General features: G+C 38.3%; 2 protein-coding genes across 3 annotated transcripts; one reads left to right on the top strand and one right to left on the bottom strand.

Annotated features, from left to right (window-relative positions):
- The first annotated feature begins 1,794 nt into the window (after positions 1-1,794).
- Positions 1,795-6,145, top strand: LOC109212702. 2 transcript variants are annotated; one of them, XM_019376372.1, is made up of 6 exons: positions 1,795-2,368; positions 3,339-3,429; positions 3,534-3,694; positions 4,537-4,564; positions 4,724-4,832; positions 4,955-5,139. In XM_019376372.1, exons 1-6 carry the CDS (start codon positions 2,102-2,104, stop codon positions 4,998-5,000), a joined length of 702 nt encoding a protein of 233 aa, XP_019231917.1. In that variant the 5' UTR covers positions 1,795-2,101; the 3' UTR covers positions 5,001-5,139. The 2 variants fall into 2 exon arrangements, with proteins under 2 accessions (XP_019231917.1, XP_019231916.1); XM_019376371.1 differs by lacking the exon at positions 4,955-5,139 and adding an exon at positions 5,799-6,145 and having other exon boundaries at positions 1,797-2,368.
- A 1,197-nt stretch (positions 6,146-7,342) lies between these two features.
- Positions 7,343-23,448, bottom strand: LOC109212700. The gene is made up of 23 exons (XM_019376370.1): positions 23,255-23,448; positions 23,096-23,159; positions 22,210-22,845; positions 20,440-20,681; positions 20,238-20,312; positions 20,019-20,153; positions 19,792-19,910; positions 19,405-19,710; positions 19,080-19,167; positions 18,852-18,957; positions 18,655-18,768; positions 17,950-18,113; positions 17,729-17,849; positions 17,287-17,511; positions 17,018-17,208; positions 12,918-13,085; positions 12,727-12,832; positions 11,189-11,326; positions 10,396-10,557; positions 10,119-10,319; positions 8,105-8,299; positions 7,963-8,034; positions 7,343-7,857 (listed from the first exon to the last, which is right to left on the bottom strand). Exons 2-23 carry the CDS (start codon positions 23,141-23,143, stop codon positions 7,705-7,707), a joined length of 3,765 nt encoding a protein of 1,254 aa, XP_019231915.1. The 5' UTR covers positions 23,144-23,159; positions 23,255-23,448; the 3' UTR covers positions 7,343-7,704.
- Between the last annotated feature and the right edge of the window lie 3,755 nt (positions 23,449-27,203).

Raw genomic sequence — 27,203 nt, 5'->3', positions numbered from 1 at the left:
GCGATAATACGTTTTTGCATACAAGTAGTATCATCTATCCAATGACATGTAATTGTCAAATAATCATTTCCATTAACAGCATGCCCAATATCAGAAGTTAGAGAAACTCTACAAGGAAGGTGGCTAAACAAATAACGTATGTATGTTTGATATTGTCCATGAAGTCTAAAGATATTAGCTCTACAAATACTTCTAGGAATACCTTTAAATAAAGGATTGTAAATCCTTTGAATATACATAATAAGATATGATGAAGAAGCAAAAGAAAAAGGTAGACATCCTAAAGCAATCATTTTTGCTAACTCCTCGGGTTCCTTCATTTTATCATAGTTCAAAAGTCCTCCAGTAGTAGGGTTAATAGTTGTTTGATTTTCATCATCATCAGAGCCCCATTCTATGGGATGTGCAATTCTCATATGTCTACTAAGTGTCCCAGTCCCCCCTAAATTTTTTCCAGTCAAATGTTTAAAATCATCTTTACAAAGTTTGCATCTAACTCTGTCAGTACCTTCAATTATTTCACAAAAATTCCAAACCTTACTTCTTTTTCTACGATTAGTAGTCGGAGCCACAGGTGGTCTACTACTAGTGCCACGACCACCACCCCTTGTAGCAACTCCAACACTACCAGCTTCAGCACTAGTAGGTGTAGCTGGTATCTCATCTTCCATTCTTAATTCATTATCTTCTATTCCAAAATCTTCTTGTAATTGTTCATAATCTATATTATCATCAGGCGATGTTTCGGTAACATGTGTAAATGGGGTATTACTATTACTACCAGATGCTGAAGCACTACCTCTTTTTTTATTTCCCCTACCGGTAACTTTTCTACACGCTCTTTTAGCAGCATTCAACATATTGTAAAAATTAAAGTATAAGCTAAAATTAAATATGCAATTAAAATAGTAAATAAGATAAAGAGTTGGAGGGAGTGCACCGAATTCGACAATAAATTGAGCACTTGATTACACAATTCCGATGTTACCACGAACAAACATCAAGCAAGTATTTCAATTTTGAAGTTCAATTGTTCAAACTTCAAAATCCGAATGATAAAACACGATAAATTAAATTCAAGAAAAAAGAGCCAAATAAAATTAGAAGATGAATTGAAGACTTGAAGTCTTGAAAATTGGAGAATAAGAGAATGAGAGAAATTGAGATTGAGAAATGAGAGTTGAGTGAAGAAATGAAGAAGGGGGGGGGGGTATTTATAGTTTTTGAGAAGGTTAATTTTGTAAATTGAAAAATGGTTAAAATTTAAATAAAAAAAAGGCTATTTATGCAATTCTCCCGTTGGCTAACAGATCAATTCCAGGTCTGACCGTTGCCAACGGTCAGTGGGCCTCACATAATTCGAAAAAAAAAAAAAAAATTATAGCCGTTGTACCTGGCCGGTTAAACAGGTAAGAGTTACTGTTCACGTGGACCGGGTTTAACCGTCCGGTTAACCGTTTAAAAAAAATAAACGGACCAACCCCCTCTACCCCTCCTACCAAACCCACCCGGCCCCCTATGTACCGGGCCGGTCCGGTTCCGATTTTAACCGGTCTGGGCCGGTTCGATTCCGGGTCAACCCGGCCCGTTGGACACCCTTAGCTACGTGACACTAACTTTTACAGCCAAGGCTTCCCTTCATATACTAAAAGAAAAATGAAAAACCGATATTGACCCGTTTCTCCACCACCTGGGCAACATCAAAATAAGCAACTAAAAATATCAGAAAACGCCCCACGCCCTGCCCCCCCCCCCCCCGTCCCCTCAAACACCTCATACTAGGTGCACCTCAATAGGGGCCCTTAAACGCAACCAAGGTTTGTGACAAAACGCAGGCGGCTCACGCCACCACTTAGAATACAGGAGAGTACAATATCCCCACGCTCCTCCCTTAATCATTGTTCGCCCAAATATTTTTTTCTCCAAAACTGGATTCTGACTCATCAATGGAGGATTTGCATCATTTTCTGCAAACATAAAACTAAATTTATACATATACTCTTTTCACCTTTTTCCTTCACCTCCTTTTCTCTCTCTATACACGCGAAACACGTTTTAGGTGTTGTGTGTATATGTGTATGTGTTTGAATTGTTAGGGTTCATGGAGGTAGTGGAGGAGAACGGTAAAAAGCCGATCCAGTTAGTGAGAGCGAAATCTGACAAGGATCGGATTAAGGTAAAGAGGAAGACGCTAGAAGCTGTGCTTCAGGAATGCCAAATAGCTCTCGAATTGCTTAGTGCTACTGGTTCCGTTGAAGATGAAGACACCGACGACTCCAATTCTAACAGTGATGTTGACCGCGATGCTTCGGCTGATGACTCCGGTCAAAGCTCCTCTTCTCCAGCTCATGTCACCGAGACCGATGAGGTCAGCTTCTTTTGAAATTTACGTTTTTTTGTATAATTGTTACTTCTGTATCTGTAGCTGTTAAATACTTGTTAGTTTCTTGTTTGACTGAATTCGCTGTAAAGTATTTTGTATATATGCTAAATTTTATAGTGTTTGAATTGATGTAGTTGCATCTTTTAACATAAATCTTTGTGTTGAGCTAGAAAAGAACTTATAGAGCTATTAATTGTGGCTTAGAAATCTGAAATTATATCTATTTGATTGAATAGAGTTTCAAAATACAAAAGCATTCGGTTGAACACGTGCTTTTGTTTGAGCCTGTATATAGGATAAAGCTTCGGAACAACAATCTCTGATAGATTAAGTTTTAGTAGTTTCATTTGGAAATTCAGTTGAGCTTGAAAGCTGTGCTTATAAAAGCCAGAAACAGTCTGATTGCCCAATATTAGGTTAGGTCTGGAGAACTAGAGAAATCAGGCTGTGTAGTTTTGGAGAATGCTCTGGCGTTCCCTTCATCATAGTCAGAGAACTGGAAAATGCTTTTGAATACCACTGATATCATAATTGCATGTCTTAAATTTGGTTCTATGTTGAAACAACTTTGGTGCTTTAGTGCTCCTTAACCCAAAGGTTTTTGGTTTCGGAATTCGCGCTTATGGACTGAAGTAATGCACATTTACCCATGTTAATTTATTTGAGTGGGTCACCGTTATTATGTTTTTAGAAGTTGGAACACATACTGCAATTGCTTTGCAGATAGGTTGGGTTCTCATTTGACTGTGAGATGTAACATCTTTATTTCTAAGGATTATTGATAGCTAGTGACTCAAACAAACAATGCCAGTGTCCAACTCCATTATTTTAGGTAGATGGATTTAGGGAATCAACTGACTAAGTTTGATTTCTTTGAACTAAGTTTGATTTCTTTGAACGTGAACCACGGCAAAAGGTTTGAAATCCTGTTTTGTGCATCTCATTTGTTGTGCAGCTGCGAGATCTCCTGAAATCTAGAGTTGAGTGTCCAGACTTCCTTCAAAAGCTAGAAAAAGCTCAAGCATCAGTTCCGCAAAACTTAGCTGGTATGTTTTCGTAGAGTTGGTAACTATATGACTTCTGATATCTTTTTAGTTTCCTTCTCAAGTGGAATTATGGTAGTAATAATTACATGTTAATTGTGTTGCAGAAGAAGGAAGTTCATGGGACATGGTCAATGAAAATGACCTTTGGGAAGGTGGAGATCCCGAGTTAGACAAAGAAGACTATGTTTTAGTTAAGCAAGAAGATATAGTGGATGGTATAGCTTGCTTCATGGCTGCATATCTGTTGTCTCTTAAACAGACTAAGGTGTGGACGCTTCCGTAAAGCAGACTTGATCGTTTTGCTCCTTAAACTGTTCTTTCTTTCCTTTTTTCTTTAAGTTAACTGTAGAAACATAGCTCAATGCAACATCCAGCGTTTTGGTTTTTTATGCTTGTTAACGTGTTCATTTCAATTTATTAAATTGCTTACCTTTTGACTTCGTAAAGAAAATGCTCACCTATTTTAGATCATCTTTGTTATTTCCTTGTGTTTGCAGTCTGTTTGTACTTTATAGGACTCTAGACGTGATCTTAAAAAGAATGATTTATAGTTGTTACTTCCTCATTTAATTTACTCCCTCGAAGGAACAAACAACTTGACATTAAAAAGTTAGACTTTGTGGAGTGGGTCGCAGTAAACTAAGTGAAATTAAAATATGATATGATGTTTTCTCTATTAAGTTGATTTGTCAATAACCATTTTAATATGGTTCCATCAATAGCAATATATTACAAAACTCAGATTGACATCTCTGATTCTGTACCTTATCAAATTATGTCACATAAAGTGAAACGGAGGGACTATCTCTTCCTCCAAAATCTGCCCACTTGACTTGCTGAAGGTTATTTCACAGGCTTTTCTGTTTTGATCAGAAAGGACCTTGATATAAGAGTATTAGTTGATTAATCGATTAGTTTTGGTTGATAAGATTGAAAATAATTTTTCGATGCCAATTGTGTCTGAGTTTGCTGTGACTAGTTATGATGAATAGTTTTATGGCACTCATATCATCATATAGGATGAAGGGTAATCTCCATTACTGTTCAAAATTACTATAGTGTCTCTTCCTCTGTATGAGATTTAATTCTATGCACTAATTTGTGCAGGATTTGACACCAAATCAACTCCAGGAAGGTCAGTTGATTCTTGCTTTCCAACATTTTTTCTATGGACGGATAATTCTTAAAAAGAAAACACTTGTGTGCTCGTTCATGCTGGCATGTTGAATCTCTCTCTGCATTGCCTTCTTCAATTCATTTTATTGAGAAAAGTGACATTAGATTTTCTTCACAGCCCTCAGCAAGACATTCTCGGTGAAAAAGAGGAAAGGAAAGCTCCGAAAGGCATGGGATGGAAGTAAAGTAATTTACAACGTAGCATCTTGGGGGGCTACAGCCATTGGGTAAGCCAACCTATTTGATTCAACAAATTAGTTCTTCTCCCTTCTATCTCATATACTCAGAGTTGACAATGTTTATGTGTAAAATGTATTTTAAGAAAAGACTTCTCTTTCCTGGTCTACAGTTGTACTCTCAAGGTTGACCTTCAAAGCATGTTTTGCCTATTGTAAGGTGGAAACATAGTAGAAGTAGGTCCTCTGATGGCATTTGAGTATAATTTTCTTCCCATTGTCCCTGCTTTATGCATTTATTTTTTAAATTTAAGTTAATCTCTGCTTTATGCCGACATTATCAAAAAAAAAAAAAAAATAAGAACCTCTGCTTTATTCATATCCTTCAGAGGAGAGCGATGGCTCAACTAGTGATCATAGTTTAATAAGTGCAGAACAATGTCCAGACACTTTAGCAAGGAAATCTGTCAGCTGTCATGGATGAGCCTGTAGTCATTCAGCTCCACGTATTTCCTCGCTTTTCTTGGCCAGAAGCTCTCCATCTAAAGTTATTGCCTCCTTAGGTGATGTCATCATAATGGTTTATCACTAGGTGTAGCTGCCCTCCCAAACCCAAAGGTCAAATAGGAGGACAGAAACTGTAAAAGGATATAAGCATGCTACACTTTGAGTTGTAACCAAGTTTGTCAAATGTGCTCATTGCCAAGGAAAAATTGCAGTTCTTGTCCTCAAAACCGATTGTAAGGTTTAAGTTAATGATTGAGGTGAAAGGGACTGAGTGTTCATTTAGAAAGCTCTAGTCCTGGTCTAGTTCGCATAGCAAAATGCATGAGGTGTTGCCAAATCAGAAGTTGATGTTTACGTTAGCAAGTTATTCTGAACACTACCTAGCTTATGCTCAATTTACTTGTTTAACCTGATGTTAATGCCTCCTCAGAAGATTGAACGATGCTAGTGTATCCTAATGAATGTGAGTCTTATTGATGTTTTTGCCTGAATTTGTGCGCTTTAAACCAGGATATACCAAAACCCAGCTATTCTAAGAGCTGCATCAGCAGCATTCTGGACTTCATGCCGTGTAATATCAAAGCTCTTTTAAGCAGCAGTTATGGCTTGGCTGAAATTCCGAGGCTTCGCCTGCACATTGTATGTGTGCTTGTGCTTAGGTTGTTGGTTCTTTAATATGTAATATAAATGCCATTCTTTTGTTCAACACACCGTAGTGTTCTCTGTATTTAATCCTGTAAATATTTCTCCAATTGAATAGCCTGTGTGCAGATTGATTGGGCTAATCTGATGTTCATGTTTGATTATTGATTCTCTGCTGATCGCAGTTGATCATGAAGCCTTCTGAATTAGTTTTCCCTCGGCCTTACTAAACAATTAAGGGTCAGTTCTGTCTGGTTGCGGAATGCGACAATTGATTATTTTATTTCATTAGCCCGAATGCTTAATTTCAAGCAGCCACATTGGACGTTGACTCCAAGTTAAGAAAACACACTAATGTAAGAATATTGATTGACCATTTACTTCCATCCACTTTTAGTACAGAACCCTCTTCTTTGAGTTGGAAGTGAAAACAAAAAGAAAGCATTGAAGTTAGAAATCTTCTTTGAAAGTTACGTTGTGTTTGGACATGAAATTTACTTGAATATTTTTGGTTGAAGTTTAAGATTTGTGCGTGAAATCAGTGTTTCTCTTGAAATACACACAAAAACCAGCATATATTTCACTTGACATTTAATTATTGAAGTTCCGGATCTGTTGTTTCTGATGGCAAAACAGTATTTGTAAATACTGAAAGAGTGATAAGCTCAGATTGGTTGCTGGAATAATCTTTTTTATTTGCAAATCTTAATTCAAAAGTTAACTACATAAGATGTGAAGAAAAACATTTCAAAAAATCAGTTGGGATGAGATGATGAAGTTGCTAAACGCACTGTGGCGTCTATACGTTGGTGTTGTACCGATAAGTGATAACCAATACCTGGAGTTTAACCACCGCACCCTTTGCGTTTGCCTGTCTGTACAACCTGTGCACGTTTGTCTTTGATGTATCGTCTTCTTTGGTCAAAGATTTTTAAAATTTATAATTATAACTTGTACGACACTATGCCGTTTAAAATGGTTTTTCGTTCTGTTCCTTTGCTTAAGAAATACCAATCAATTTTAAACTTGCTTCTATTACAATTCTCGCTTGTATTAGTGATTGTCTCTTTATATAATCTTGAAACAATACATCCCTTTTAAGCTAGCCTTTAAGGTCGAGTTAATAACAACATCCATTTTCTTTATGTGAAATCAAAATTTGATCTATCCTTGCTGTTGAACTATTCAATGTTGAGCCACTCATATCATGTTCTTTCACAATCCAAATGTCCAGTCATTTGTACGTGGGAAGGGTTATCATCTCCAAATGGTTAAGTAGATAACATTTTTTTAAAGTATAACCTTGGAAGTCCTCGTCGCTCAGCTAATTATATGGTTGAGTTAGGCAGTACCTGCCGCTTCTCTTAAGTTTGTAATAAACAAGGAGAGCTGCATATTAACTCTTACTCGAAGGCAGAGAAATCTGGTAATCTGTAATTCAAGACCTGGAATAAAATGTGAATTGCCATACGTCTTTTATATCGCTATTAATACAGCAGGAGCAGTAGAGTAACCTGCTTCCACAACAAAAATGGCTTTGTGTGAGAAACTATATCCTATTCTTCTGTAGCAGGCCTAAAACACCATAAGCGAGCACATCTTCTCATGAAATGTATCGGCACCAACGTCTCCCCCTAACCTGAGGCGAATCCACCTATAGGCTATCGGCTATAGCTACTACACCCCTCTTTCTCTTTTCGTTGTCAAAACCAAAAAGAAACGAAAAAATGAAACTGAAAAGTAAAATGAATAGGACATCTATACATAATTACATCTAGTAATAATAAGTTGGTCCTTTGTTATTTGTTGCATCTCTACAAAGCATTGATCGCACTTCAAGAATGGATCTTGGAGGCTCAAGGTCTTTCTCTTGAAGCGAATTACCTAAAAGCTGTTGCATCTGAGAGGCAAATGTATCATCTAGGATCTGCAAAAGCCAAATACACAAAATGATAAAAACGGATGCACTTTGTGCTAGAATGTTGTTTTAACTTTATAGTTGGTAACTAGCAAAACGGATGTTGCTACTTACAGAGACTGCAATTCGTGAGCCCTTGTACCAAGCCCGATTCTCTTTCCTGCTTTCCAAGAAACTTAGCACGTCCTGCAGCAGAGTGAAATTAGTAATTACACAAAAATGAACACTAAGCTATCAACCGTAAGTTCAAACTAACCTGTCCCATCCTGTCCCAGTAGCCTCGACAACTTGCGATGAATACATTAGGCTCAAATATGGTGTAAAGGTGATTTATGGTACTCGCAAGTTGCTCCTTCAATGGCTGCATCTTACTTCTAATGTCTGATTCTATGACACTCTCCTTGGAATCTTGTAAAATTTTCTTCAACTTTGTGTTGCTCTGCAACTTCGTCTGAAGCAGGAACAATGATATTTGTTTAGTAGTCCGTCTATGGATTGGTTTGAAAGAGATAAAAATGCAGAATCTGACTGGAGCTACTTATGAAATTTCAATTATGGGCATCAGTTACGAGTTTCTTTTAATGAATGAAAACACTGCTAAATCAGCAGCATAATCTGCATAACAGACAGAGCCCACTAAATATACATCATGTGCACTTTACTCTCCCCTCAATCCAAAATAGGGAAAACAAAAAGGAAGAATTATTTTAGATGATTGACTTTATTCACACCTTGTATTTAGTTTCGGCCAAATACATATGCAGCCCCTCAAAGTTGGCACCATTTTTCATTTGGACACTAACTAAGGCAAGACAGAGCCCACTAAATACATCATGTGCACTTTAGTCTCCCCTCAATCCAAAATAGGGAAAACAAAAAAGAAGAATTTTAGATGAAGCATTGACTTTACTCACACCTTGTATTTAGTTTCGGCCAAATACATATGCAGCCCCTCAAAGTTGGCACCATTTTTCATTTGGACACTTTAACTAAGGCATGTACCTATTGACCACTCTAAACCCAACAAAAGCGTGCCAATTAAACACAATAGGCTAATATGGCAAGAAATGTGTTTTTCACATCTCTTGAGCGCGTGAGTTGATCCAAAAACATATTATTATTATTTTTTTTAAAGATCATTTTTTTTACAAAAACATCACCAACTTTAATCTCCGAGCCGCCTTTAACCATCCCTGAAGAAATCACGGATCATCTCATTGGAGCCATTGCAGACAACTCTTGCCGACAAGCTTAACATTCATCTTGATCTCAACTTCTGTTGTTTAGTTCTAACAACCTTTCACAAACAAAGGACCGCTCTTTTTCAACCCCAAAACGCCACCTTCAACCAGATTATTACACCGGCGTTCTCGTCAACTCAGTCAAGTGAAACCACACCGGTTAATGCCCATCTTATGAAAATTTTGATTCTTTATATATCGAATTTTACAGTTTTGAGTGGCCTTAGTGTGACTGTGTAATTCCTGGTCGTGGTAGTTACATGTGTTATTTTGTATTGTTGTCATCTCACCATCAATATTTCAAAAGATTTATATTAAAACCAGTAGAATACTGAAATAGCAAATGAGCTTAATTTTTTACCAAATAAAAATGGAAGATAAGTGTTGGGTGATGAATGTGATCAAGAAAAGGGGAAATGGGTGTTCTGTAGTGTGAAATATATATTAGAAGAAAAAAGGAAGAAGGTAAAGCTCCAGATTTTGGACGTAGATTTAGAAGAAAAGAAGGAAAAAAAGAAATTGTAGAAGAGGAAGAAAGAAGAAAACGAAAAGCAGAAGACTGAAAGAACAAAGAACGAAGAAGAACGGAGGGGGGGGCCCGGACAGGGGATCCAGAGTTGTTAGGATGATGAGCTCTTTTTAATATTTCCACGTGGCTTTCGATTATGTCTGATTTGCCACGTCAGAGGTATTTGTTGTCACGCGCCTGAACTTATTTATGCACATTGTGTGAAGTATTTAATTGGCATACTTTTGTTGGGGTTGAAGTGTACAATACGTATAGACTTTAGTTGAAGTGTCTAAATGAAATATAGTGCCAACTTTAAGGGGCTGCCTATGTATTTGGCCTTTAGTTTCTGAAAGTGTCATAGGATGCATATATTGATAAAATCTCCCATCATCAGAACAGTCATGTAATCAATTGAAAGGTTGTTTCAGTAATTAGCAACAAAAATAATATAGAGAAGTGCATTATCTGGGTGGATTCCTTTCAATCTTAGATTTAACCAAAATGTAGAGCAAACTTACATTTTCTGCGAGCTTCTCGATGACTGCTTGCACATAATTTCTGAATTTAGAGCGAAGCATCACAGTCACCTCACTCAAGCGCTCTCCAGGGGCGGTGTTCCCTCCTTCGGGTATACATGAACCCCAGGACTTAAATTGCTGCTCTATTTTTGGGCGCAGAATGTCAAGCATCCTCTTCATTGAATTCAAAAGAATACCCAGCTGAAAGAAGGAACATGTTTCAGGCCTAAATATATGAATAATAAATGATGAAGGGCAGAGCTACGAGGATACGTACATCATCTGGCACAATATATGGGCAAACTGATCTTTTGGCAAGTTTTTGCACATATTTGAGGCCAAACTTCTTGGGTGTCAAATTCTCCTTTAATGGTGACAAGACATCTGCATATTGCTTCTCCAGTGCATCCAAAATTGCTTTCTCAATATCAGCAATGGCCTATGACATTAAGAAAAAAAAAAAAAAAAAAAGAAGTGTTAACTATAAAACAAAATAGTAGTTATAACAAAAGAAAAATGAATAAAATGTAACATGAACGCAAAGTGCAACAGCAGCTCGTATGCTACCATCCATTCGATTCCTTTTATCTCAAGCAAGCAACAACATGTTCACTCCCAGAAGAAAAAGAAAAATGAAGCAAAAAAGGGAAAATGAAAAGGAAATAAAAATCCCTATGTAACAAATTCCCTTTAATACGACATCCCAATGGGGAAGTCTACAATTTCCAGGTTTTAGTAAGACGGGCAGAAACAGAAGAACCAAGGAAAAGGGATAATGAGTACTGGGAAATTGGTATTCAATAACTACTGTTTCACTATCAATCATTCATTGATCCGAGATCTAGATGTGTGAATTGAAAGGTCCGGATGATCGACTGTGTAATCAGTTGTTAGAATCAATAGGTCTTCAAATTGTTCATTACTTTAGTCAGTCAATGAACTCTTTTGAATGACATGGTAAAAAAATGCAACAAGCTTCAGAAAATTGTAAAAATCCCCCTTGTTTTGCCTACAATAGAATATTTTCATGCATTGAGTAGTAAAGAAAAACAAGAATAATCAGGGCATACATTCTCCAATGCAAATGTGTATTCCGGCCAGCGGCAGATGATGACCTCATAGTCAGTTAGAGTTTCTTTCAGGCGCTCGTACATTTCATCAACGAATGGGGTTGTTGAATGCTGTGTTTTCACTCCCGACCATTTCACCTGTGAGATAATGAGTTTATTCAGCACCAATCAGGAAAGGATGAAGGATAGAATAGATCACCAGAAAGTGCAAACCAATGCTAATTGAACGCCTATATTAACTTGATGCAGAACTACGAAAGCTCTGAGTAGTGTAAAGAGTCAAATTTTCTTTTCCGTGTAAGCAAGCATATAAAACTAAGATTTCCCCATTGCTATATTGATAAGAATGAACCTTGGGCCTAACTCAACCCCAAAAGCTAGCTTATGAGGTGAGGATTGCCCAAGCCATATAAGGAGACCAAGGACCTCAAATCCCTCCGATGTGGGACAACTCAACACCCCCCCTCACGCCCAGGCCTCTGGAGCGTGGGCAACATAAATGGGGGCCTGCCCAAGCCATATAAGGAGACCAAGGACCTCAAATCCCTCCGATGTGTGACAACTCAACACCCTCCCTCACGCCCAGGCCTCTGGAGCGTGGACAACATAAATCGGAGCCCAACATCGGTAACAATAATTGGGATGGGCCTGGCTCTGATACCGTGATAAGAATGGACCTTGGGTCTAACTCAACCCCAAAAGCTAGCTTAAGAGGTGAGGATTGCCCAAGCCATATAAGGAGACCAAGGACCTCAAATCCCTCCGATGTGGGACAACTCAACATATATGAATCGCCCCGTCTTAAAAAGAGTAAGCAAAAGCAATAAATCTAGACCTTAGTAGTTTCAATTACAAGTTCTTTTTAGTTGCTAACATTTTTGCATTGCATCTGGGTAGCAGTAAGTGAAAACTTCCACACACTTTCCTCCAAACCTGCAAAAAGTGCAAGATTTACAACATCTTATATTTAATTTTCCTTTCAGAACGCGTGCAAGAAAAAGAATCTGGTTCTCCTTTACTTTATTGTAAATTTTTCAAGAAAAAGCTTTCAAGCAACTATCTTGACATCGAAATGAAGACTCAATATTTCAAGCTCCTCCTGTCCTTCTGTTAGGTTACTGAAAATTAAGAAGCCTAATCTAGATTTTAGGTTCTCATCCCTTTATATCCTGGATCCACTTGAAATCTATATCCAGCCTCCACTTACACTGCAAACTTACATGCAAAACTCATAATAATAAGGAAGCTGCAAGCACGTTTCGGGGGGGGGGGGGGGGGGGTCAGACAGATTGACTGGCTTAATCCAAAAGATTAAAACGCAAATAATAATAATAAAGCACAGTGCAAGATAATATAATAAGTGAGACGTGCTGGAACGAAAACGAGTTTGATGCACACGAATTGCTGTCGGGGAAAATAATCACACCAAACACGTAGATCATATGAAATGCGGTTCATCATAATGCGGGGATACTAGAGCCAAGTCGAGAGAGTGCAGATAAGGGTTTAAACAGTGGCTGGTAAAGCCTCAGTAGTACCTTGTCCAGCTTGCAGGATTCCAGCAAAGAGAGACGCTTATCCTGGATCCACAGGATAATATACAAATGGAACAACTCTTTCGCATCAACTCCTCCTTTAACGGGCCTGCACAGGTTGTTTCATTAAAAATTACAGCATTTAGAATATAAATCTTATGTATCAAAAAGTGCACCTATGAGGCAAGAATTACTTGATATTCCAGCAGGCAAGATCCCTCTGAAAATCTGCTGTTGCAATGACGAGATCAGTCACATGAGGAGAAGGGCCAGCAGGGGGGCATGCAATCAGGAATGCACGCAATCTACAGCAAAGTTCTGCACTATATATGGCTGAGGAAAGATTCGGCAAGTCTATGAAGCTGCACACAGAGAATTGAAAACATTGAAACAGTTAGGAGAGCTACAAAAACTGACAACAAATAATGAGGAAAAAAATTGGCATTGGACTCGTTGATTGTCAAACAAGAACATGCTTAGTGGTATTATGCATGAAAGAAGAAATGCAGATGTAATGCATAAGCACAAGAGAGAAAGGAGGCTAAGAAGAGGCGGAGGGGGGAGGGCGGAGGGGGGATCATATCTGTTAAGAAAATGGAATTTGGTCCTAACTCAACCTCAAAAGCTAGCTCATTATGTGAGGATTTCCAAACTATATAAGGAGACAATAGTCCATTCCTAGCCAATGTGGAACATTTCATACCCTTCTGCAACCCCAGGACTAAACGTCTTATGCGTGGATAATATAACACGGGGCCCAACGTTAGGTAAATTAAGAATATGGATGGGTTTGGCTCTGATACCATATTAAGAAAATGGACTTTGAGTCTAGCTCAAGCTCAAAAGCTAGCATAGGAGGTGAGGATTCCTCAAGAAATGTCAATGTTTGTTTTATCAAAAAAATCAATTCACTTTACCATTTTCGCATATATGATTTGAGTGATGTGCGTAACAGCTTGTCCTCATTACTCATCAATCTAAAAGGGCCAAATACATAAGCAGACCCTTAAACTTGTCCAAATTTTTCAATTAGGCACTTAAATTAAACATTGTTCCTATTAGAAACCTAACCCAAGTCAAAGTATACCTATTAGACACCTCATGAACAATTTTCCACAAAACAAAGTGCGTGACTTTCAGATGTTGTGATATTACAAAACAAGCGAATCACTATGTGACACGTGGAAAATTGAAAGAAAAAAGAATTTTTTTTTATTTTAGATTCTCGGGCAACACCCCTCTTCGTCTTGTTCGTGCCCCTTCTCCACCCCCCTCCGTCGGCCCCAACAGTTCTTTCCCCAAATCCCCGCAAACCATTTCACTATTAAAAATGTTTTTATCAATTTTAACATCCAAAATCTTAAGGCAACCATAAACGCCGGCCCCAACAATGCCACAAATCTTCCAACAAAGCTCAACAAAAATCTATTGAACAAATGCCATGATTTAGACCAGTTGAATTCTCCTTGTTTTGCGAATTTTCACGGAGCTTAAGTACTCATGGCTTTCATATCCAAAGTAAACAAATCCTCCAAGTGATCACCTAATTAATAATTGAAAAACAAAAACAAATTCATAATTTTTATTCTAGTACTCTTTTCCTTATAAGAGTCATATTTGGTAAGGATTTTAACGTGAAGTTGAAGGGGCACTTATGCCTGTGGTGGGTGGGCAGTGTTGGTGGGGAATGTGGAGAGAAGAGAAGTGGACGGTGTGATGCAAGATCAAGAATGCTAAAAATCCAAGAAATTCAAGAAGCTTATTTCTTGTTTCCTAGTAATTTAATTCTTGTTTTAGTAGGGTTATATTTATAGTTCTAGTCAAACTAGGATTGTTAGTTGGTATCCCATTCCTACTAGAATTCTTTTTCCTATTTTAGTTAGGATAGGTTTTCTAAGCCTTATTCTTATTCTAGTCTAATTAGGATTAGTTTTTCTTAACCTTACCAATTTTACTCATTGTAAGGCCTATTTAAAGGGCTTAATATGCTGAAAATAAACATTGGTGATTAGTTTTTCTAAGCTTTTGCTTCAAAAACGTGATTAATCTTTTATTTCATTCTTCTTCCTTTATTCAACGCTTCTTGCAATCTTGCGGGATTGAGGAACGTGTGGGTGAGGTTTCTTTCCATCTTACATTCTTCTAACGTGAATTTGAAGAACGCTTTCGCTAGTTTTGTGAAAAACTTTAGCGGGGTGCTTTTGTTTTTCTCTCATCTTTGTACTTGAGAGGTGCAAAACCTTGAAAGTACATCAATTTGGTATCAGAGCACAAGTTCCAGGTCCGAATTCTTGATTTGCTACATTGTTCATCATGTCACCAAACAAGAAAATACCAAGTTCGGGATCCTCTTCAATAGATCTTCAATTAAGAGTTCATAAATTAAGAACTAGAATCCTTGAACGAGACAACGAAGAAATTAAAGTACAGCTAGATGACTTGAAGGAATCAATGGAGAATCTGACTAAATTAGTTGAACGTTTGGTGTTTCAAAATCAGCCACCAAATCTATCACAGCGCCTACTACCTCCACTAGCACGACCACCTCCATCACCATATAACATACCAGTGCTACCGCCATGTCTACCACTTCGATATCCACCAATTCAACATCAAAGAACAAGATATATTGAGCAAGCTGAAGAGGTTAAAGCTGACCAAGGCACAAGGGTACCAAGGCACCATGCCCAATATGATAATTATTCAGATAATCAAGGGATTGAAGAGGACAAAGCTGATAAAGACCAATATCAAAGAGACGAGGAACAAGCATTGGATCCACTAATTAAGGAGTTCCCACCGAAGTTTTATGATGATCCGAACCCAACTATATGTGTTATTGATTTTCCACCTTTTAGAGATGCTCAACACAATATTGACTTGATTGTTGACTCTATCAACCCAAACAAGGCAACATTTTGCGTTAATCCCAAAGTCCATAAAAATATGCATGAACAAGAGGAAGGATTACCTATAAAGGAGTGGATAATGGAGAGTTTGAGTCCATATATTGGAGAAACAAGATGTCTTAACGTCATAAACATATATGACTATCACCAAAGTGATTGTTGGTGTACAAAGGGTACAATGGATGCATTCTCAAGAAGAGCGTTGACCTCCATGCTTAAGTCAAAGCTAAACATAGAAGTGACGAAGTTTCATAAACCTCCAACACCAATAACTTCATATCGTAAGTTGAATTTTGAGAGTCAATATAGAAAGATTACACGGAGAAGACTTGGTAGAAAATTGAAACTTGAAAAGTGGGATTTAGTTCGACCACATGCCCAATTTGCTTACAACGTGGAGAAGCTCTATGATAAACTAGCAAAATGTAACTTAAAACTCGGTGAGCATCCGGTCCCCCCCCCCTTTTTTTTTCCCTTGGGTTCTCATTCTTATTATAGCAAATCTTGCGCCATCTATGGAAGTTGTTAGACTCGAGGACGAGTCTTTTTCAACCAGGGGAGAATGATGCAAGATCAAGAATGCTAAAAATCCAAGAAATTCAAGAAGCTTATTTCTTATTTCCTAGTAATTTAATTCTTGTTTTAGTAGGGTTATATTTATAGTTCTAGTCAAACTAGGATTGTTAGTTGGTATCCCATTCCTACTAGAATTCTTTTTCCTATTTTAGTTAGGATAGGTTTTCTTAGCCTTATTCTTATTCTAGTCTAAATAGGATTAGTTTTCCTTAACCTTACCAATTTTACTCATTGTAAGGCCTATTTAAAGGGCTTAATATGCTGAAAATAAACATTGGTGATTAGTTTTTCTAAGCTTTTGCTTCAAAAACGTGATTAATCTTTTATTTCATTCTTCTTCCTTTATTCAACGCTTCTTGCAATCTTGCGGGATTGAGGAACGTGTGGGTGAGGTTTCTTTCCATCTTACATTCTTCTAACGTGAATTTGAAGAACGCTTTCGCTAGTTTTGTGAAAAACTTTAGAGGGGTGCTTTTGTTTTTCTCTCATCTTTGTACTTGAGAGGTGCAAAACCTTGAAAGTACATCACGGTGGAAGGGAGAGAATTTGAGGAAGGAGAAAACTTCTTCTTTTTTTTTTTGGGAAAAAAAGTGGCCTCGCTTGCTCAAAGGTGGTGTCTCACACACATTGCGCCATGTCAGCAATGTGTGTTTAATAGGTACACTTTAACTTGAGTTCAGGTGTCTAATAGGAACAAGGTTTAGTTTAAGTGACCAGGTAAAAAATTCGGACAAGTTTAAGGGGCCGGTTAAATATTTGGCCATCTAAAAGTAAGTAACAGTCTCGGTATAGTTTGAACTTATACATACCTTGGAAGTATATTTTGATTGTGGATCTCCATATCAGTAAAAATTTCATTTCTGATGTTCATGCAGAGTGACTTCATTTTTTTATAAGCAGTAGACACAGTAACAGCATCCATCAAGAGTCCTTCATTATTCCCGCTGACATATTCATCTGTCTCTGTCAAGTGCCGCCTTGATCTTTTCTTAGCAGCGGCCTGTGCAATCAAACATTAATGCCAAAAACTGAATATAAGAAACAGAAGATATAGGAAGATATGTGCCGGCTTCCAGACCTGGAAATAGCTGTACAGTGTGTTCTGAGCTTCAGGAGATAATATATCATGAAGTAGAGAATATAGTTTAACAGCAGGCTCCAATGCAGGTGGTACAACCCCCGTAGCGGGTTTGAAAACATCCATTATCCCTGATGGTGTTGACTCATCCAATGACTTGTAGTTTTCAAAAACCAGCGCAAAGATCTGTTCAATTTGGTCCTCAACTTCCCCCAAAATACGATTCTGTAGGTAGCAAGCAAACATTGTGCAAAGTCAGTACTTAGGAGAGAGATGTGAGCAAATTGTAGGCCATGCTTTTACCAAAAAACACAGACGTCGAATACAACTTTGAAGACAATGAAGTCACAGAATAACTTGGAATCTTAGAGACACAAGACAGCATCAATGTCCAATCTGCAATATGGGATATATCAGATTCAATTCGGTTTACAAGTGCTACCTCTTGATGACTGAGGGTGCTCTTAGAACGGCCCTTCATTATTACAGGCAACAAAAGATCATGCACAATTGTAAGACAATCAGCAGTTGGTGTTGCGACATCCATGACATATGAAAGGTACCTGAACAGTTGATGTTGCAAAATTAATGCAAGCTAGCACAGAATAAGGAGGCGTACAACTCCTCCAGTACCTAAAACAAGCAAATGTAAATGGATTGTACCTTAATCTAGTATATGCATCAGAAACTCCATAGTATGATGCAAACTCAGTGAGTAACCATTTCCAAGGACCATGTAGTGTCAAGTTTCTTTGTTGGAATTGCTGAATCTTCATTGCAACTTCAAGTGCTAGGTCATAAGCAACAGTTTCTGCAACCGAACCACACTATGATAGGACGAAACCAAAAAAGTGTCAGATTATAGAAATTCGTTATCTAATTGTTCTTTCATTTTCTCCGCATAACTTTTTTGAGCAGGGGATTCCAGCAAATCATTTAATGGTCAGAGAATAAAAGCACATTACACATTTCCACAGAAGAACTCCACCAAGATAACAATAGATAATAAGATGGAATGCATTATCAATCGTGAGTCCGATTGCAAAGAGGTCCTTACAAATATCATTTGAATATGCTAAGAAATGAACAAGTCAGCTTCATATTTCAAAAGAGTCAGCTTCGTATCATTGTAATTAAATGAGGGGAGGAGTGAAATGACGAACAAGACAGGCTCAGTATCTACGGAAGTCCACAAATACTGATTTAAAAGTCAGAAATGTGTTGCATTCTTATCTTCTTTTTTCCTCTCTCTAAACTACATGTTTGGAAAGCAATTCATTAAGCAAAATTACATGAGCCAACGTAGATAAATAATTCTTTTACTCTTCTTTTAGTTGTAAAAATGCTTGAAAGCATGACAAAACTCACCTTAAGATGACTATTTTCATCAAATGTAGCTGAGTAATTTATAAAGAGTTGTACTTTGCCAACAAGCTCGTGCTCTGGTTCACGATAGACAGACCACCATCGAAGTTTCTCACCCTGAATGAATCTTTATGTAAGCATCACGAGCTACTGAAGCAGTTATGATAGTTGATGACTAAGTAGAATTCAGACAGATTTACCGGTTCTTCAGCAATGGTGGCAACTTGAGCAAGGACACGGCCATAATGCTTTCCATTGGAATCCAGGACTTCAACAATAAGGTCATCTCCAAAACTATCTGGAAAGCTGTAAAGATGTTCACATCACAATCCAAACATCATAGCAGTTCGCCAAAGATAAACACATGCATTTAACAAACTCAATAAAATGGAAGTAGGATGAAGCATGAAGGACAAAGAGAAACTTACAAAATGTGGGTTTCGCCTGATCCAGGTTGCATTTTTATAGCATCCTCTTCCATTGAACTTTTTAGTCGTAATAAACAATAGTATGTCTCTGATCACATATAAGGTCTCTTGGGTGAGATAACATTTAGCAAATAGAATCATTACCTTATAAATTTTTTTTTAAAGAAAAAAATGCCTCTATGGTCACAGAGTTTTTGTGCCTCTTAGGTCTTAAAGTGATCTAAGGTGAATGAGGATAGAGAAAGGTCAAGTATAAAAATTTCCCATAACACCAATTATTTTAAAGCTCCCTATAAGTTGGTATGTTTTACATGAACTTCTTTACCTTGAACAACTTCATAAGACGATGGACTACTGCGTAGAGATGTTACACCAATTTTCAGGAGTCCAGAAACTTGCTTTATATATTGGGTGCTCGCCTGCATGTATGCCAAACTCTGGCGCGAGAATGAACCATTTGCAGGCATACGAGGAGCAAAACGGACTTTGCGAACTGCTTGCCATCCTGAAGAGAATGTTGACCGCAAATTTGATAGGTGATATCTAACAGATTCCATCTTTATTTTTGGTGTCTTCAAGGAAGAAAAACTGCAGCCAGTAGGTGGGTCCAGGCCCATTTTAACCTTCCTAACTGCAAAATCAGAACAAGGTCAATGAGAGATTTCTTCGGTAGTATTACCCTGAAATATTGCAAGTAAATATCATGGATTACCTTGGATCTTCATCTTTCCAACCATTTGCTTAGGTTTTGTGGCAGCCGCCTCTTTAGGAAGCTCTGAAGAGCGATTTGCCATTAATTCCTCCTCTGATTGTAATAGAACTTGTTGTAACCTGTAAATCCATATAGGAGACAAGATTAATTGGGTTCTTCATTTACAAGGGCACGAGAACTCTATGAGCATGCATGCTCAATAACGTGGAACAAGAAGAAAAACTGACCTAAACGCATTCCTTAGTAGTGCACATTCACTCTCCAAGAACATCGGAGCTTCCAAGCAACCCCTAGCCCAAGCATGCAGGCAAAGCCTAACACAAGCATCATAAGCAAGCACACGATGCCATGGCCCTAGTGCACTGTATTGGACAGAAAATCATCACTGATAATACCTGAAGAGTAACTAGACAATGGACATTTGTTCGCGTTACCAGTAAAGATACCTGGCATGAAAAGTTGGAAGGCGAGCAGGATAAGAACCCGAAGGTCCTCCACTTTCTACAGCAGCAGCAGTCGTCCTGGAAAACATATGCAAGCAGATATAAGCTGAAATTCAGGAAGTACTGTTCTTTCAAAGAAGGAAAGCACTAAGGCCCAAGCAAAAGATATAGCTTTAGGTTTTGCAACTGGTTTGAGAACACTAACCTCACAGGTGAGTCAGAATGATTTGGAATTTTGACCTGGTCGTTTAAGCCAGAAGGAATGTTACTATTTGCCTTAGTTGAGAGACCACTATCTTCTGCTGTAGATTGCACATTAACTGTTCTAGAGGCAGGGACCCGTTCATCAACTTCTTTGATTTCGGCAGTAGAACTACAAAATGGAGGTGCACTGGGAACCTCTTCATCCGAAGCGGCCTTCTTCTGTAAATTCCCAGAGGTCATATCCTGCAAAGTGATTGAATTAGCTTCACATGAGCGTGTCCAATTTCTCTAGAAAGTACAAGGAACCATGTGATACATGACGAAAATTCCGCTGCACTAGTAGAACAAATTAAATTCAACAGGCAAACATTCTGCAAAATGGAAAAGGACAATGTAGCCATCAACAAGAGCTAATCAGACTATTCATCCATCAACTATTATTCTTATTCCATTAGAATGACGCACATGCCTAATAAGCAGCAAGTTCAAAAGTTTATACTAAACACAGATCCTCATCAACTTACAGCGGTCGAACATCTCCTAAGCTTACTAGAAACATCCTTGAGATATATGGCAATCAATACATCCAGCTGATCCAATAGTTAGATCTCATTCAAGATATGATGCTATTGATAATCCATTTGACATACTCTAGATTGAATTTATTTTCACAGTGGGGATAGAGCCGGGAGAAAAAAGGAACTATTGTGCTTTACTCCAGAATGAAAATAAGGAATAAGGGAAAAAAAAGGTAGACAATATCAATAGAAGTATATCAGCTTATCCTTAGTCAACCTCAAAAAAAATTCCAAAACTAAGTGACTAACACAATACTGGAAACATGTAGCGACAATAGAGCATTCAACTGGCCACTCATGCCAGGGACTGAGTTCTTTCTGCTCATCCATTAGGGTGTACATTGGTCGTTTTTAGCCATGAGCAAATTTAACTACTTTATATTATTCAATATCGCCACTACAGAAGTCTTAGTTTATTCCACTGAAAATACCTAAAATGGTCAAATTATAATTTGAATAATTATATTGCATAAAAGCTGGATAGATTGAACATTCTGCTCAATACTAATCAATGATATCGATCAAAAACAAAAGGTAGTACTTAAAATTCTAGATTTTACACAGCACTAAGGATGATAAAATTAAAGAACTGCAATGCGGACCACTAGAAACTGAAGATAAGTGCATCCATAAAAAAAATAAGGACATGATTGAACATGTTCATTGGGACATAAGAGTTAGAAGAATCTTCAGGATTGGGAAGTAGCTAAATTCCAAGGCCTGGTTGAAATGTTAGTGAGGACTTATGAAAATGGGATGCGGGACGAGATGGTTCGTTTTTAGTATAGTCATGTTATCATCAGCTCTTGGTGAGGAAGTAATCAAATTATCCACATTATCAGTTTGGATCCGCTCTGTACCAAAAAATGGTGTGCGTTTTTACTTGGCTAGCAACAAGGGGAGCTATCCTAACAACTGGAAATTTGAGAAGAAGGAGGATTATAGAAATGGCAATGCACAGAATCTGAAGTAAGAGTGCGGATGCATACATCATACAGGAGCACATTTAGGCAACTTTTGACAACCATTAATGAGGAGCATCATTCCTAAAAAAGATATTTTTAAATGATTGCTTCAATTATGGATAATAACGTCGTAGCATAATTCTATGTAACCAAGTTCTACAGCTAATATCATTTTCGATGAATACAATTAGAAACTCAATTCAGAACATAGCTAACGCAAATTAATACCTTCTGAGTCTTGTTTCCTGTATTCAATCTTGACGGAATGCTGGACGCATACCCCTCAGATGCATAATTTGTTGATCGTGGAACAGTTCCATTATTGGTCCCAACTTGAGTCGAAGAAAACTCAGAGCTTGCAGCAGAATCAGAAGATTCCTCCTCAGTATAAACACTACTTCCAATTGGATATCTATTAGCTCCTCTCATCAATCTATCGGCCACATATCCACGACCTCTCCCCAACGTCTCCACTGACGAACTAACATCATCAGAGTACACACTGTCACTTGCATACAGCGCAGTAGCACGCCTTTGTGGGAGATTGTAATATCTTTGAGTGGCTGCAGTAGTGCTAGGAATTCTATCGTCGTGTGGTGATGAATCCAGTGAGTATCTTCCCCCATAAACCTCCTCTTCTGAGTCAGTGATCATGTCATTATCAGAAGCTGATGCACTTTCATCTAAATTTCCAGGAATAACTCTAGATACCGGAATAACTCCTGATAAATGGCCACTCCGGAATTTGGAAGGCGGTGGAAGTCCAACATTGCGGCCACCATTTCTCATGCTGCCAATAGGATCAATTCTTGATCTTTGGCTTGAAATAGAGTAAGGAACTTCCTTTGTCTGCTGCCCAGAACCCTGAATTATGGGTTCAATTTGTCAAATAATGCAACAAAAACTAATGAATCAACAACTCCAAAACTGTCACTATCACACACTGAATTTCAAAATCAAAGTTAAAATCAGTCACACAACATGACAAAGATAATCTGATATCTTAAATTCAGACTTCAAAATTTGAAATTTCAAGAATATTAGATAGAAACAAAACCCAGATAGAAATTAGAAGAAAATTTGCAGAAAATTGAAGGGAATAGAGAAAAGAGACCTCTCTAACCCACTTGAGGGCGTTATTATCAAGACCCTCAGTGAACATCTGCTTCTGAAATCGCCTGTGTTCACAGAAACAAGAAACTCCAGTAAGAGAAAATCACAATGCATCACTTACATAAGAGCAAAAAACAAAACAAAAGACTATCATATATACCAGAACAGACAAATACCAGAATGTGTGTTCTCTGTGTGTGTGTGTGTGTGTGTGTGTGAGAGAGAGAGAGAGAGAGAGAGAGAGAGAGAGAGAGGAAAAAGTAGTAAAAATCTGATCCTGAAAGAGAGAGGATAGAGATCAGTGGAAACAAAAGACTACTCAAAACCCAGAAAAAAGCTCACTCCTCACTGCTAAAACACAAAAAATAATGAAGAAAATACAATGTGGTCGGTTCTCATACCTTAAACGGTGTCGTTTTTTCAAGGAAGCAGGTCACAGAGTAGTGTTACTTCATCGTTAGTTAGGTTCGAATTAAGAGAAGTTTTCTTTTTTTTGTTTATTATTGTAGTTGTTTCGTAGGAAAAAAGAAAAACAAGAATGGCAGAAGAAAGGGGGAAATTTTGCCGAAAAGTAGTGAGCACGTAGGAATGGTGGCAACAACAAAAACAAAAGAGGAGTCGAACGTTGTAATGGGAACTACCTTTATTGCGTTGTTTCTCTCTTTTCTGTTTTCCGGCTTCCTTATGCGATAAACAATCACTCACATGTTGTGTGGGTCCCACAGTTTGCTCTTTTCCTCTCGCTTTCTGGTTTTTTTCAAAATTTTTGGACACTTTTATGATTTCATTTCCCTATTTGCCCCTTGAAAATTGGATTTTGTAATACAATCAAACCTTTCTAATACAATTGTGTTTGTTCTGATATTTTTTGGATAGCTATAGTGAATTGTTGTTATAGAGGACATATATTATACATAACATAAGAAATCGGTTCCGAAAAAATAACTTTTATGGTAAATGATTATTATATAGGAATATTGTCATAGATAGGTCTGACTGTATTTCTTTATTCTCATTGGGAGACACATCCTTCAAATTCGTATTATACCTCACAACTAGTATAATGTAACGACTCGGCCGGTCGTTTTAAAAATTTACGCCCCGATCCCCAATAAACTGTATTTCCCGTATTTGTTTCTGCTATTTTGATTTGCCGGGGTGTTTTATTTTGAATTTCGGAGTGTTTTGGGACACGTAGTCCCTAAATGAGAGTTTAAGCTTTAAAATCTGGACCGTAGTCGGAGCAGTATGAAGACGGCCTCGGAATAAAATTCCGTTGGTTCCGTTAGCTCCGTTGGGTGATTTCGGGTTTAGGAGCATGTTCGGATTGTGTTTTGGAGGTCCTAGCTTAATTAGGCTTGAAATGCCGAAAGTTGAATTTTTGAAGTTTCCAGTTCGGTAGTGAGATTTTGATATCGGGGTCGGAATAGAATTTCGGAAGTTAGAGTAGGTCCGTTGTGTAATTTGGGACGTGTGTGCAAAATTTCAGGTCATTCGGATAAGGTTTGATAGACTTTTTGATCAAAATTGGTATTCGGAAGATTCTTGGAACCTTAGGCTTGAATCCGATGTTATTTGGTTGGTTCGATGTTGTTTGAGGTGTTTTGAAGATTTGTATAAGTTTGGATAGTGGTATATGACTTGTTCGTACTTTTGGTTGAGGTCCCGGGGGCCTCTGGGTGGTTTCGGATGGTTAACGGGAAGTTTGGAGTTGGGAATTTGCAACTAAAGCTGCTGAGTTTGCTGTCATAACCGCACCTGCGGTTTGGGGACCGCAGGTGCGAGCCCGTAGAAGTGAAAGGGAAGCCGCAGATGCGGCCAAGAGGAAGAAAGGCTGGAACCGCGGAAGCGGCTACTGGAGCGCACATGCGATAGCGCAGGTGCGGGCGTTTTGTCGCAGATGCGGTAATGGGCTTTTAGGTGAAAACCGCGGATGCGGTGCTTTGGCCGCAGATGCGATACCGCAGGTGCGAAAAGCCTGGGTCAGAAAGTATAAAAGACTTCCTTCGCGATTTTTGGTCATTTTTCTCAATATTTCAATTCGGGGTGTAGCTTTTGGGAGCAATTTCAAGGGAGATTTTCAGAGGGATTCATTGAGGTAAGGTCCTTGGTTCCTAAGCTCGCTATTATGGTGATTTGTATCATTTTAAGCATGAAATTTGAAGGAAAATCAATGGTAAATTGGAGTTAGGGCTTGGTTAATTGGAGAGTTTGGAGTGGTGATTTGAGGGACCATTTGAGGTTCGATTTTGGTAATTTTGGTATGACTGAACTCGTGAGAGTGTGAGGATTTCGAATTTATAAATTTTACCCGATTCCGAGACGTGGGCCTGGGGGCGTTTTGGTCATTTTTTCTAATTTCGCGTATTAGCTTAGAATTAATTGGTTGAATTAGTTACTTGAAGTGTTATTTACATTATGCAATTACTTTAATAGATTTGGACCATTTGGAGTCGGATACTCGTGGCAAAAACGTGGTATAGACTTGATTGAGCTTGTTCGAGGTAAGTGGCTTGTCTAACCTTGTGGGGGGGACATTCCCCCTAGGATTTGGTATTGTTGTTGTATGAATGCCGTGTACGTGAGGTGACGAGTGCATACACGTGCTAATTGTTGGAAACCCGTTTTTCATTAAGTAAATTAACTATGTTTCTTCTTCTTGAACATTTCTTGTATTTTAAGCCTATTGCGTAGTTTAGGGAAGCATGCTTAAGTGTATTAATTGTCCTATCTGCTTAAACTGTTTATGTGAACTCTGTCCAGCATGTTAGAATAGAAATCTTTGTTTCTTGGTACGGACTTGAATGAAATTGTGGATTCTTTCCTTGATATTGTTGTATTTTTATTTTGGGACTACGGATGAGTATTCCGGAGATCCTCTGCACATATATTGATTTTGATTGTAGTGCGGGATACCAAGAGATCCCCAGCACATATATTAGGATACCAAGGGATCCTTGGGATACCAAGAGATCCCCGTACATATATTGAGGATACCAAGAGATCCCTAGCACACATATTGAGGATACTGAGAGATCCCCGAGTATTTACGTTTAGGACTACGGGACGGGATCCCGGGAGATCCCCTGGCGATGTTTCTGTGTACTGAGTGTATATTTGTCTCTGATTTCTCCTCATTTTCTGATATTGTTTTGATTATACTGTTGCACCTTACACTGTCTTACTTTGCTTTATATTTTATAACCGGTAGGGCCTTTACCTTCCTCGTCACTACTCGACCGAGGTTAGGCTTGGCACTTACTGGGTACCGCTGTGGTGTACTCATGCCCTTTCCTGCACATGTTTTCTCGTATGCAAATCCAGGTACATCGACTCAGCCATATCATTAGCGAGGCGAGGCGATCTCTAGAGACTTTAAGGTATATCTGCCGCGTTCGCAGACCGAGAAGTCCCTATCTAATCTTTTTTAGTTATAGCCCTTCTGTACTTTTCTTTTGTTTAGACACTCTGGAGTTAGAACACTGTAGTTATTCCACAGCTTGTGATTTTATGAGATTTCGGGTTTAGGGAAATGTACTTTCAGTTTGAGAAGTTTGTATTGTATATGTCGAGCGGCATCTTAAATGTTTCATTATGTTATTCCGTAGTTTTTGGCTAGTTTTATTCTGTTATTTCTTTTTCTGTAATTTGTTAAGCTTATCTAGTCGTAGAGACTAGGTGCCGTCACGATAGTTTACGGAGGGCGAACTGGGGTTGTGACAAGTTGGTATCAGAGCTCTAGGTTCATAGGAGTCATGAATCACAAGCTGGTTTATTAGAGTCTCGCGAATTTATACGGAGACATCTGTACTTATCTACGAGAGGCTATGTAACTGTTAGGAAAATTTTACTTCATTTGATTTCCTTGTCGTGCGAGATTTTTGATATCACAATTCTAAACTTCTGTCTTCTGTTCTCTCACAGATGGTGAGGACACGTGTTACCCGAGATAATCAGGCACCCGTGCCCCCTACTGGAGCCGTCAAAGGCCGGGGCCGGGGTAGAGGCCGAGGATGCGCACGTGGTGCAGCCAGAGCACCCGCGCGAGCTGCCACCAAGGTGCCACCAGCAGTTCCAGCCGAAGTCCAAACACCTGATACGCCTACTGC

This window comes from Nicotiana attenuata, unplaced genomic scaffold (assembly GCF_001879085.1).
Source record: "Nicotiana attenuata strain UT unplaced genomic scaffold, NIATTr2, whole genome shotgun sequence".
Lineage (NCBI taxonomy): Eukaryota > Viridiplantae > Streptophyta > Magnoliopsida > Solanales > Solanaceae > Nicotiana > Nicotiana attenuata.
This window is presented reverse-complemented; position numbering and strand designations above follow the sequence as displayed.

What these genes read in the sequence shown, in the direction of transcription:
- LOC109212700 (XM_019376370.1), bottom strand. Translation starts at nt 23,143, where the DNA reads ATGTTCACTGAGGGTCTTGATAATAACGCCCTCAAGTGGGTTAGAGAG. An exon ending in CAGGAAACAAGACTCAGAAG is followed by an intron (nt 20,682 to 22,209) that starts GTATTAATTTGC and finishes ATCACTTTGCAG; the next exon opens with GATATGACCTCTGGGAATTT. An exon ending in ATGAAAATAGTCATCTTAAG is followed by an intron (nt 18,114 to 18,654) that starts GTGAGTTTTGTC and finishes GTCCTATCATAG; the next exon opens with TGTGGTTCGGTTGCAGAAAC.
- LOC109212702 (XM_019376371.1), top strand. Translation starts at nt 2,102, where the DNA reads ATGGAGGTAGTGGAGGAGAACGGTAAAAAGCCGATCCAGTTAGTGAGA. An exon ending in TGTCTCTTAAACAGACTAAG is followed by an intron (nt 3,695 to 4,536) that starts GTGTGGACGCTT and finishes TAATTTGTGCAG; the next exon opens with GATTTGACACCAAATCAACT. An exon ending in TGGGGGGCTACAGCCATTGG is followed by an intron (nt 4,833 to 5,798) that starts GTAAGCCAACCT and finishes GCTTTAAACCAG; the next exon opens with GATATACCAAAACCCAGCTA.